At 42.0% G+C, this 13,806-nt stretch overlaps 1 protein-coding gene across 1 annotated transcript in view; it reads right to left on the bottom strand.

Moving 5' to 3' along the window:
• The window catches only part of bnc1 (basonuclin zinc finger protein 1), a 30,340-nt gene extending 22,342 nt beyond the window's left edge, over positions 1-7,998 (bottom strand). Inside the window, exon 1 of the mRNA XM_064989156.1 lies at positions 7,630-7,998. Within this exon, the coding sequence (XP_064845228.1) occupies positions 7,630-7,644 (15 nt within the window). The 5' untranslated portion in view covers positions 7,645-7,998. The remainder of the gene's footprint in view (positions 1-7,629) is intronic.
• Between the last annotated feature and the right edge of the window lie 5,808 nt (positions 7,999-13,806).

Here is a 13,806-nt window from a genome sequence, read left to right as displayed (position 1 = left end):
ATAAATCCTGCCATATGTCCATAATATCCACACTGGTTTGGTTTATAGAGTCAACAGCAGTCAGTGGTTCAGAGCAAGACGGGAGGGAAGGGAACAGCTGTGGGGTGTGACAGTGTGTATTGACTGGGCCATGTTGGAATCATTTAGTGGAAAGCAAATCAATTAGGAGAGGATTGGTGCAGATTGCCACACAATGTGAAACTAGCTGTGCCTGTGCCAAGATGGTAAAGACTGGAATGGGATAAGAAATTCAACTGGCTGGCAAGGAACTGAGTGTACTCAACATTAGGAACATTGGGAACTTTCCTAATATTGAGTTGCACCACCTTTTGCCCTCAGAACAGCCTCAATTCCTTTGTGTGATGGACCATACGTGATACACACGAGAAACTGTTGAGCGTGAAAAATCCAGCAGCGTTGTAGTTCTAGACACACTCAAACCGGTGCGCCTGGCACCTACTACCATACCCTGTTCAAAGGCACTTCTTTAGTCTCCTTCCCTTCATCTACACTGATTGAAGCGACATCAATAAGGGATCATACTGTAGCTTTCACCTGGTCAGTCTATGTCATGGAAAGAGCAGTATTCCTAATGTTTTGTACACTCAGTATGTGTATGTAGAATATTTATGGAGGATCTCTCTCTCCCTCTCTCATTTCAAAAGTGATAATGTACACAGACCTAATGCCCATTGTAGACCTATTTTTAAAATCTGAAATGTGCAGAATTGTTTTTAAAGTTACAAGTTAACATTAAACAATCTATATGTGTTCGGTATTAGAAATGCAGAGAGTGTTAGGCAAAACAATTAAGAAAAACTTGAGTGTAATGTTTCTGTTCAAATCTCTTCATATTATTTAACGCATGACACCATAAAAAATGGATAAACCACATCACCTATCTGCATCAAATAAGACGCACTTTTAATTTGAAAGACATTTATTCAGATAAGCTAGAAACATTGTTCAAATCTATCACATTTATTTATACAATGCAAAAACATCTATAAAAATCCAAGATATAGCACAGTGAAACCATCTGTAACAAACACTGACACACATATTTTCCTCATATCTTCATTCCAGGCCAAAACTGCAGCCAAAATACAGAGCAGCCTGGTAGTACCAGGAACTAAGAAAGTCCTGCAGAATTCCTCTAATAAAACACACAGACTAGTACGGAGCAGCTACAGGAAATAGGATTTAGGAATACAGCAGTCTAGGAGGTCTCTGTGTGTAAAAAAAACTACCTGCAGCATTAAAACAAGTGGTCAAAAACCAGGAGCTAAAACCAGGAGATAAAACGAGGAGATATAAACCAGTAGCTAATGGTTCACAGAAAGAGGACTTCCTGCTTCTGAACATCTCAGTGTGTGTGTGTGTGTGTGTGTGTGTTACACATGCACAGAACATGGCCACATTCATAAATCATACACCACTGAAACACATGTACGGCTGTGTGGCAGTTATAACGCTAAGCTAATTGATGACAAGTGTTGAGCTACTTAAAACAGACTGATATAAAGCTGTTGTGTATGTAACACGACCCAGTGTGAACTTGAACACGTACGTCATCCTCTTTAAAATAAAAATAGCAGTAGTATTTCCGTGGAGTGTTTTTAAAGGAATGACCCTATATCACAAAGTGGCTGGGAAAACTGTGAAAGTCACCCACCCAGTTAAAGGACATTTCCTAGACATGTTCACCAGCCTTTCTATCTGACACACAACTCACTTGGTTTGAAATCCAATAGCCCCATTTTAGACTGAAATAAAACTTTTTGTTTTGTTTTACAGGATTCTGATTTAAAAATAGGTTCAAAGATGAAAAGTGAGAGTTTGAACTCCTGTCCTAAGAGTGAAATGTGAGCGCAAAGCATGAGATGCTAAGGCTCTGCTTGTGCAAGTAGTGACAGGCTATGCTTTAGCCTATTAGGAGTCAATGGAGACCAAAGACAGCGTGAAAAACTCATTATTCCTCCTAATTCAGCAGTCAATCACAGAGCAAACACACACACACACACACACACACACACTGCCAGTTTCAACACAACACCTGAAAACAAAAAGTTACCTGAATCTCCATGAAAAGTGGGTTAGTCTCGTCTACATAAAAAACACAAATCACAGATGAAGAAAAAGAAAAGCCACAACTTTTATTACTGTCTCCCCAGCAGTTCTAGCCACCCGTTAGAGGAGAGGAGAGAAAGACATCGAGAGAGAGAGATAGCTGTAGGAGAGTAGCGGCGGCGAGAGAGAGAGAGAAAGAGAGGGAGCGAGGGAGTGTATAGTAAATGAGAGGAACATGTTAGTACACTGCGTCGGAGAGAGTTTAGCTCCCAGCTACGCTCTGATTAATATCATATCTCCCCTCTCTCTCTCGCCTGCCTCTTGACAATCTTGTCACATCTGGCTGACAAATCCTCACAAGCCTCTCTGTGGCAGCGCAGGGCTGGGGTGGAGAGGGGCTCAAGGGGGCTGTAGGAGGGGGGGAAGGCTGGGGCGCAGAGGGGCGGATCACGCCCTGGGACTGGCTGGAGGGGGTGCAGGCTGCAGCAGAAGCCACTCGCTGACGGACCATCATGAAGCTAATGAAGCTGACTGGGCTGGCAGGCTGCAGCCGCTGCACACACACACACACACAGCAGCCCAGCTCAGAGGAGCCCAGCCCTGCTCTGTTCTGCCCCGGGGCCCTACAGCACTGAGACACACACTCACACCCAGAGAGAGAGAGAGAGAGTGAGAAAGAAAGAGAGAGTTAAGGAGAATGGGAACCAAGGGAAGAGAGGGAGAAAAATAGAGTATGAGAGACAAAGAAGGAAGAGACAGAGAAACAGAGAGATACAGAGAGAGAGAGAAAAAGAGATAGAGAGAGCGAGAGAAAGAGAGACACAGAGGGAGAAAGAGGGAGAAATAGAGACAGAGAAAGAGACACAGAGAGGAAGAGAGAAACAGAGAGAGAGTCACATTATCATCCCACTCAGTTCAGAGGGTGAGGTGGAGCCAGTTCAGAGAGAGATAAGTCAACAGCCAGCTCACTAACACAGAGCCAGAAATCTGTTTTCAATGGTTCCACTGAACATGTCAAGGAAATAAAAGGCATTTTCAAATACCATGGAGAGTAACTTGGTTGGCCTTGTTTTGTAATGATTAGATATGAACTCTGTTTAGAAACTATGTCTGTTTGTCTACATGCCTTATTAATGCACATCCAAACATATTATTCTGTAGACTGGAAGCATCTACCTGTGTCTACCTGGTAGTTGGACAGTATTCAGCAATTTTATTCAATCACATTAATTTGATTTTTTTATGATTTGTTTTACCTTTATTTAAACAGGGAGTCACCATTGAGACCAGGGTCCTGCATATACAATTCATAAGACACAATCAAATCAAAATCAGATACAATGTAAAAGAAGTCATTAAAATACACCACAACACAAATAAAAAATAAAAAACAGTTACATTCCACAGTATGAAGGTTCCCAATCAATATTTTCAATTGCCTGAGCGGCACCAGAACATCCAATTGTAATATATTTGGTACTTGGTTCCAGCAATGAGGTGCTTTAAAACTAAAAGCGGATTTACCTAGTTCGGTGGAGACCCGAGGAACCTCAAGCATTAACCAAACCTGTATCTGGTGTTTTTATACTTTAACAACAAAGTTAGGTAAGTTGGAAGCTTGTGCAGGAAAGCTTTCTAAACAAAAAAGAGAGTAATGACGTGCTCTACGGGACTTTAATGAGGACCAGCCAACCTTTTGATACAGGATGCAGTGGCGAGTATTAAAACTGTCCCCTGGAATCAAAAATAGTATATACTTCTATGTCGTGGCTTCAATATCATTTAGAGCAGTGATGTTTTTAATGAATAACCCATTATTCTAGTGTGGCAAACATGTCTAACAGCCAAAGGATTCTCAGAGCTTTTGTGTCCTGAGTGAGTCCTATTATTAAGTTATTTTCCTCGATTTACATCAGATATGACAGGTACAAAACTGTTACCAAAACAGGTAAATGAAAGGATGTGCCACTGTAATTGCTATGTAAATGTGGTAGCACTTAACACATCAACTTTACAAGTTGATCTAATACATTTGTGGTATAATTATGCTAGTAACATCTATGTGTTAACAACATATTTTAAAACAAAAACGGCTCATGTTCAACAGAACACTGTACCAGTGACAGCAACACGCTGAATTCTGGGTACAACATACATATGAATATTACAATTAGCAATATTAACTTCAATACAATAAACAATATTCAGGCCAAAAAAAATGATGTTCATCACAAAGAACTGTGGTAATGATACAATGCTGTTACTGTACAAACCATTCTTGGATCAGATGGGACATATTGTGTTAAAGAAGTCTTTTGGAGAGTTCATTCTCTATCACAAAAACAAGGAGGAGATAGAAAAACATCAAGCAAGGCCATGTGAGTCGATAACAAAGACGGTATTAAATCTGCCGAGAAGCTTGAAGGACCTCTGTTTTTAGTCCTATATTCACCTGAAAGAAGTTAATATAATCAAGATTCCATTAAATACCTGTCACCTAGATTTAAAGGTCAGAACACAACACACATACACACTCTGCAGAACAAGATGTGGTTGTGGTGTGTTGTTCACACCTCCAAACACAGAGAGACAGAGAAAGAGAGTGAGTGTTTGCGCCTAACAGCACCACACAGACACTTGTGCTAATTGTTACATTATGGCTGCAACAAAACATTAGGCTGCTCTTAAATTACATTCCACTAGTGAGTGGCCAGAAGCCAGCACACATAGAGACAGAGAGAGGCAGACGGGGCTAAAGCAAGCATGCCTTAGTCAGTCTTCTATACAGGGCTACACAGCAACAGACTGAGCATGCCTTAGCAGTCAGTCTTCTATACAGGGCTACACAGCAACAGACTGAGCATGCCTTAGCAGTCTTCTGTACAGGGCTACACAGCAACAGACTGAGCATGCCTTAGCAGTCTTCTATACAGGGCTACACAGCAACAGACTGAGCATGCCTTAGCAGTCTTCTGTACAGGGCTACACAGCAACAGACTGAGCATGCCTTAGCAGTCTTCTGTACAGGGCTACACAGCAACAGACTGAGCATGCCTTAGCAGTCTTCTGTACAGGGCTACACAGCAACAGACTGAGCATGCCTTAGCAGTCTTCTGTACAGGGCTACACAGCAACAGACTGAGCATGCCCTGGCAGTCAGTCTTCTATACAGGGCTACACAGCAACAGACTGAGCATGCCTTAGCAGTCTTCTGTACAGGGCTACACAGCAACAGACTGAGCATGCCCTGGCAGTCAGTCTTCTATACAGGGCTACACAGCAACAGACTGAGCATGCCTTAGCAGTCTTCTGTACAGGGCTACACAGCAACAGACTGAGCATGCCCTGGCAGTCAGTCTTCTATACAGGGCTACACAGCAACAGACTGAGCATGCCTTAGCAGTCTTCTATACAGGGCTACACAGCAGCAAACTGAGCATGCCCTGGCAGTCAGTCTTCAATACAGGGCTACACACCAACATACTAAGCATGCCTTAGCAGTCAGTCTTCTATACAGGGCTACACAGCAATAGACTGAGGAAGAGAGAGTGCTGGGAAACACAGTAGTAATGAAACAATTGACAGGACCACTAAATAAACCCTCCACTGGGATAGACCAAATTACAAGCAGCACCCAGTTAGAATAGAACAGAATGGAAACTTCTGTATATACCAGCACTAACTTGGAAAGGAAGAGAAGCAACTGTATAAATCAGCAAATCATTCAAATGAAGGAATAGCTTAGACAAACACACAAAGGTCCCGTGTGGCTGAGTTGCGGATTGTGGGTTCGATTCCAATGGGGGACCAGTATGAAAATGTATGAAAATGTGTGCACTCACTACTGTAAGTTGGTCTGGGTAAGAGCATCTGCTAAATGACTAAAATGTAAATATTGAGTTTGAATAGAATAGAACCATGTGGATAACCAGCCCTGAGTTGGAATAGAATAGAAACGTGGATAACGAGTCCTGAGTTGGAATAGAATAGAAACGTGGATAACGAGTCCTGAGTTGGAATAGAACCATGTGGATAACTAGCCCTGAGTTGGAATAGAATAGAAACGTGGATAACTATCCCTGAGTTGGAATAGAATAGAAATGTGGATAACTATCCCTGAGTTGGAATAGAATAGAAACGTGGATAACTATCCCTGAGTTGGAATAGACTAGAAATGTGGATAACTATCCCTGAGTTGGAATAGAATAGAAACGTGGATAACTATCCCTGAGTTGGAATAGAATAGAAATGTGGATAACTATCCCTGAGTTGGAATAGAATAGAAATGTGGATAACTATCCCTGAGTTGGAATAGAATAGAAATGTGGATAACTATCCCTGAGTTGGAATAGAATAGAAATGTGGATAACTATCCCTGAGTTGGAATATAATAGAACCATGTGGATAACTATCCCTGAGTTGGAATATAATAGAACTATGTGGATAACTATCCCTGAGTTGGAATATAATAGAAACGTGTGGATAACTATCCCTGAGTTGGAATATAATAGATAATAGAACTATGTGGATAACTATCCCTGAGTTGGAATATAATAGAACCATGTGGATAATGAGGCCTGAGTTGGAATATAATAGAAACGTGTGGATAACTATCCCGGAGTTGGAATATAATAGAAACGTGTGGATAACTATCCCGGAGTTGGAATATAATAGAACCATGTGGATAACTATCCCGGAGTTGGAATATAATAGAAACGTGTCGATAACTAGCCCTGAGTTGGAATATAATAGAAACGTGGATAACTATCCCGGAGTTAGAATATAATAGAACCATGTGGATAACTATCCCTGAGTTGGAATAGAATAGAAACGTGGATAACTATCCCGGAGTTAGAATATAATAGAACCATGTGGATAACTATCCCTGAGTTGGAATAGAATAGAAACGTGGAAAACTATCCCAGAGTTAGAATATAATAGAACCATGTGGATAACTATCCCTGAGTTGGAATAGAATAGAAACGTGGAAAACTATCCCAGAGTTAGAATATAATAGAACCATGTGGATAACTATCCCTGAGTTGGAATAGAATAGAAACGTGGAAAACTATCCCAGAGTTAGAATATAATAGAACCATGTGGATAACTATCCCTGAGTTGGAATATATAACAGAGGAGGGCCTGTAGTCATATTGTCAGGTTAAAACAACTTCCTGCCTGGTTGTCTGCTTTAAAGTTCCTCCTTTTGTTTTAAGGGAGTTGCCGCAGTAAGTAAGCAGCGTCTTATGGCAGGTAAGGACAACCTCTACCTCCCTCAGCAAGCATGGACACAGCCCGGCCAGGACGCAAACATCAATCACCAAATGATTCACGTGGAAAAACGAGACGAGAAATGATCTAGAAGTTACTGAATGCAAACCAGGCGCATTCTGTGAATAAACATGAATAATGACGGCATCAGCAAACGCTGGGAAACGACAGCGCTACAACGATACACGTTTTTCTCATTTCTACCTCAGGAGCATGTAGCAAGATTTGGCGAAAGGAGAGAAAAGAGGAGAAGAATGTGGAAAAGAAATAAGACAAGATGTTTCTCACCTCAGCCATTGTCATTAGAGATAGGTTTCCAGGGTTACCGTGTAGTTTGCCATTCCCTGCGAGTCCTACAAAAGAACTGCCTCCAACTCTCCCGTCTGAACAAGTACTAACGCAAAAGAGCCATCACACGCCAGCACTCTGTCACACACACTCATACACACACTGTCACACACACACACACACATACACTTGGAGACGACACACACACTGTCCTCAACGCTCACACCACATAAAAAAAACAATAAACGTACTACTCTTACTCACACACACACACACCTTTTTTCCACTCTCTCTTCCTATGTTGCTGAGGACTGGCTCTAAACTACTCAAGATGTGCTCTGTAGAGTGTGTGTGTGAGTGTGTGTGTTGAAACCGGGCACAGGGGATTGGAATGAGATCCTCCCACTCTCCCACTCGGCATTCTCACCTCAGCTGCCTGCTCCCTCCCCAGCCAGCAGAGCAATCGCACAAACACACGCGCACACACACACACACACACTCCCACCCCCATAGTCACAGGGCAGCCCCCCTCACAGCTGGCTAGAAGAGGGCATGACACTCATCTTTCACAGAGATTTGATCAAAAGGAATCACAAAGGCTGGAGGCACTCCTAATGCAGTCAGGAGAGACTCTACCTCTCCCTCTCTCTCTCTTTCCTTTCCTCTCCCTCTCTCTCTCAGCCTGAGTAATGCTTTAAATCAATGCTGCCCCTCTCAGAGCAGAGAGCTCAGTCCAGCATGGTTGTGTATGTTCACCTTAATGGAGCTCTGTGAACAGCCTCCATAACAAGTTGTGCCTTGTGCCGTCAGGAATGTGTCAGTCTCTGTGTTAAGTATTTCTTTAGGACAAAGTACATTCACAATACTTCTGAAACATTATTGTCCCTGCTCACTCGGACACATTTCTTCACACACCTCTCTGACAGAACACAAGGTAGAATAACTCCAAGTCTTGTTATCAAGTCTTAGTCAGTTATCAATGATACAATTGACTCCCGCGCACGCACACACACCTGTGTTTTGATAGCGTATTGGACCTCGAGTCCACCTTATTCAAGAACATGATCATCCAAATAAATGTGCAGGAGTAAATTTATCTTTGTGTGAATAATCAATTGTCTTTCGTTTTCAATTATCATAATGATAAAAACAGTGACAAAATGTGTGTTCACTCATTCAGAAATGGCCCACAGTGACTGTTTCACATCAGTGTTTAGGGCTATTGTCTCATGGTGACACACTTAAATCATGTCAGAGAAAAATGCTAATGAAGCATCTGACTGTTTCTTTTTTTTGCTTCAATTATGAGCAACTCACAGGGGTTAGAGGTCAGAGCACCCTGCAAAGTCTGCTATAGGCAGAGTAGCCTAATACTCTCTCTCTATCGCTCTCTCACGTTTTTACACGTCTCTAATTCACTCTTCCTCATTAACTCCTTCACCGTTTCAAATGTTCTCTCTCTCCTTCCTGTCCATCTCCTTTCATCTCTTTGTTCTCCTTTGTCAATGTATTTTATTTGACTTTGTCGCTCTGTCTGTGTCTCTCGCTCTCAGAGAAAGCTCTCTCCTGTTGTGGATCTTAGCCATTAGGGGCGTCTGCTAATCCACAAATTACACAGCAGGTTTAAACAGGTATGCTGTTGCTGCCTCTGTCTGTCTGTCTGTCCTACCTGTGCTTTGTTAGCTACCAGCGGAGGAGAGGAGAGGGTTTCCACCAGGAAAATAAATCACTCAGATGCTAAACATCTCAGGCCACATTTTTTTTTATAAGCATTAAGTATAAATCTAAGTATTTACAGAATTTGCAGAGAGCGTCTGGGACGGTAACTGATAAAAACCTATCTAATAACCCTTGAAGTTGGATATTAACCCTCCATTACTTTCACACATGACATCAAAGCTTTTCTGATTTGTGAATAAGCCCAAATGTTATGATGTTATTACACATGGATCAGGAGAGATAGTCAATCAGGCATGCAACGTGGGGTGGAGGCGCTTCAGTCCTTCTTCCCCGTCAGGGAGATACATACGCCTGGAACTCTTCATTTATTCCTTACCTAGGGGATGCATACCAAACAGACAGACGGACAGACACAGAGACCTGGGTTGGATTATGAGGTCCTGCTGGTTGGTTAGATTGCTGTTCTACGGTAGGCTAGAACCGCTGTTGCCGTATGCACGCCCCAAGGGTGGCGGAACGCAGGAGGCTCCCGCTAAAACCACAGTAAATAAACACCATGTGCAGAGAAAGAGGTCACGCTGTTATTTATATGTTGGCGTTTTGGTTTCCGAAAATAATCATAATAATGCTTGAGGATGAGTTGTGTTGGTATGAATGTTTGGCTTGGACTTGGAAATATCAATGGTTTATTTGAGACAACTTGACCATAAACTTGTTTTTGTACAAACATTTTTTTAAATAAACATTTAAATCAGTATTAGATTTAGTTTGTTAAGGTGACAGAATCTTTGTACATTTTTTCAGCGCTGGTTTTATAAACAATATTTATTTTGCTTCTCCTCATAGTGAAACATTGAAAGTGGATTACCGAACTGGCATCTAACTGTGAAAAGCTAACAAAACGTAATTTTTTTACATGGCAAAAATATAACTAATTTGACATGAAATGTGAGGTGATGTATGATTCAATGAAACAATGATTACTGATTATTCTCTCTCTGCTGTATCATAATGAACCAAAATGGCAGGGTAGCCTAGTGGTTAGAGCGTTGGACTGGTAACTGAAAGGTTGCAAGTTCAAATCCCCGAGCTGACAAGGTACAAATCTGTCGTTCTGCCCCTGAACAGGCAGTTAACCCACTGTTCCTAGGCCATCATTGAAAATAAGAATTTGTTCTTAACTGGCTTGCCTAGTAAAATAAAGGTAAAATTAAAAAACAGTGAGAGCCTATCAGAAGACCTCTGTCTCAGGTTTTGGTCAGCTGTGCTATAGAGTGCTCACCAGGCTCAGAAAGTCTACGTTGTCTGTCTCAGATGTTGAAAATCTCTCTCTTTCACTCTGTGAAGCGCCTGCTTATGGGGCGGTCAATACAACGTCAGCTTGTGGGAGCTGTGTATAGAATGTGTTTCCTGTCTGATTATGGGAGCTGTGTATAGAATGTGTTTCCTGTCTGATTATGGGAGCTGTGTATAGAATGTGTTTCCTGTCTGATTATGGGAGCTGTGTATAGAATGTGTTTCCGGTCTGATTGTGGGAGCTGTGTAAAGAATGTGTTTCCTGTCTGATTGTGGGAGCTGTGTATAGAATGTGTTTCCTGTCTGATTGTGGGAGCTGTGTATAGAATGTGTTTCCTGTCTGATTATGGGAGCTGTGTATAGAATGTGTTCCCTGTCTGATTATGGGAGCTGTGTATAGAATGTGTTTCCTGTCTGATTATGGGAGCTGTGTATAGAATGTGTTTCCTGTCTGATTATGGGAGCTGTGTATAGAATGTGTTTCCTGTCTGATTATGGGAGCTGTGTATAGAATGTGTTCCCTGTCTGATTATGGGAGCTGTGTATAGAATGTGTTTCCTGTCTGATTATGGGAGCTGTGTATAGAATGTGTTTCCTGTCTGATTGTGGGAGCTGTGTATAGAATGTGTTTCCGGTCTGATTGTGGGAGCTGTGTAAAGAATGTGTTTCCTGTCTGATTGTGGGAGCTGTGTATAGAATGTGTTTCCTGTCTGATTGTGGGAGCTGTGTATAGAATGTGTTTCCTGTCTGATTATGGGAGCTGTGTATAGAATGTGTTTCCTGTCTGATTATGGGAGCTGTGTATAGAATGTGTTTCCTGTCTGATTATGGGAGCTGTGTATAGAATGTGTTTCCTGTCTGATTATGGAATCTGTATATAATGTGTTTTCTGTCTGATTATGGGATCTGTATATAATGTGTTTCCTGTCTGATTATGGGAGCTGTGTATAGAATGTGTTTCCTGTCTGATTGTGGGAGCTGTGTATAGAATGTGTTTCCTGTCTGATTGTGGGAGCTGTGTATAGAATGTGTTTCCTGTCTGATTATGGGAGCTGTGTATAGAATGTGTTTCCTGTCTGATTATGGGAGCTGTGTATAGAATGTGTTTCCTGTCTGATTATGGGAGCTGTGTATAGAATGTGTTTCCTGTCTGATTATGGGAGCTGTGTATAGAATTCGTTTCCTGTCTGATTAAGGCTCTGTATGTTATAAAAGGCAGGTCGTGTCCTCCAGGTAGTCACTAGATGACCATGTCTGAAGGAACTAAAACGTTAGTAGTCGTTCTATAAAAGACAAAAGTGGCAATAAATGAGCTATTTATACCTAAACTAGGGTTAGACTTCTGATTATTAGTAGGGTGAAGGTAAATAATAGAGGAAGGGTTCTTTCATATTTGTGGTTATAAAGTGCCAAAGTACTTCCCTCCTCTCTAGAATGCCCAGGTAGTGACGACCGTGTCGTCCTGACCCAGGCTGGGCCTGTCCAGACACAGCCAGGTGGAACGAACTGGAGTGGTTTGTTGTGAAGAGCTTTGTGTGTGGGTTGTGTGTGTCCCCTTGTGTGTGTCTGCAGTTAACGTATCTACCATGTGCATCTATCCTGTGTGTGTGTGCGTCTGCCTTTACTTTAGCTGACAGTAAAAAGGGTAGAGGAGAAGCCATTACCCACAGCCACTCAGCAGGACAGGCCTCTGGCTACATCCAGCAGCCTCTGTGGTACCAGGCCCCGACCGTCACCTCCCCAAATGGCAGGCGTTTACCTGTCATCCCCAGTCATTACTCAATAAACACTCTCGCATCCACGGTCACTTTAAAATCACATTACAGAGGACAGAGAGAGGCTAAGAGAGCATGTGTGTCTCCCAAATGGCACCTTATTCCTATGGGCCCTGGTCAAAAGTAGTGCACTATATAGGGAATAGGGTGCCATTTGGGCCGCAGACTAAGAGAGCCTGACTTTACTTCAAATTAGGCTTTAAACAGACGTGTCAGTGGTTGGCCTGGAAGATATTTAGTGGGGAAACAGGGCATGTGTATGAGCGTGTCCAATACAGCTTAGTTTGTTGAATGTTCGGTGAGTAATAAGATGGTTTAGTCATTAACAATCACTCCATGTATGCAAAAGAAACAACGCAGAATCATTTTTTAGAGGGCCATTTTGACTCAAGGTAAATTATGCTGGTGCAACACACTGGTGTAGGTGTGTGTGGACGGTTTTAAAGTGTGCTTCTGTGTATGTGTTCGTTCATGGTGGTTTAATAAAGACCAGTTTAATCTAAAGCAGTGAGAGTAAAAGCATGGATGGTCTCTAAGTGCACTTCAAATGTAGGTTTAGAGCACCTGTTTTAACATTCAACTAGAGAAATATATCAACTACGTGAGTTGCTTCAGTGAAAGGGAAGAACATTCTGATAGATCTGATTCTTATTTCAATATTTTAGACTAAATGCAGCACATTAAAACTCTCTAAAGATAAATAATACTATAGATTACTGTCAACAATGTAATTGTAACAGAAACGTCAATTACTATTAAACACTTACTATTTAGCATCTATTCTATAGTGTCAACCACCTTGTTTGTCTGATGCTTTACTTATTTGCGTTGTCCCTCCGCCATTACAATAATGTTCCCCTCGCTGCCAATCCAGTTTTGGACTGGAACCCTCAGAGAGCTGTGGACAGCGGTCTGGCTCATATGTGAGGGTGACTGATGCAAACCATGTGTCTGTCTGTTCTATCGGCCGTTGAGAGAGTGTGAAGGGATCCTAACATGGGGCTCACCTGCAGGAAAACACATTAGCAGAAACAAAAACAACTCACACGCAGAGAGTGAGAAAGACAGAGAGAGTGAAGGGATAGAAAGCGAGTGAAGGGATATAGAGAGAGAAGGGATATAGAGAGAGAAAGAGAGAAGGGATATAGAGAGAAAGAAAGAAGGGATAGAGCGTAAGAGAGAAAGAAGAGAGAGAGAAGAGAGCTGGCTTCACTGTCTATTATTGTGTCAGATTAAAAAGCATTACTTGGCTGAAGTGGAACCATTGCGCTCCAAACCTACTGTTGCGAGAAACTGGAGTCAGCGATCACTTTTCTCTAACATTTTACTCTAAGCATCGCTGTCTCTTTGTTTGAGGGTAATACTCACAAATGAGTGATGCCCGATCCTAAATGTAGCCCTATACCACCGATGCACCCTATGCACC

The sequence above is a fragment of the Oncorhynchus masou genome, chromosome 2 (genome assembly GCF_036934945.1).
Source record: "Oncorhynchus masou masou isolate Uvic2021 chromosome 2, UVic_Omas_1.1, whole genome shotgun sequence".
Lineage (NCBI taxonomy): Eukaryota > Metazoa > Chordata > Actinopteri > Salmoniformes > Salmonidae > Oncorhynchus > Oncorhynchus masou.
Note: the sequence above shows the minus strand (reverse complement) of the source record. Positions and strands in the feature narration are given on the sequence as shown.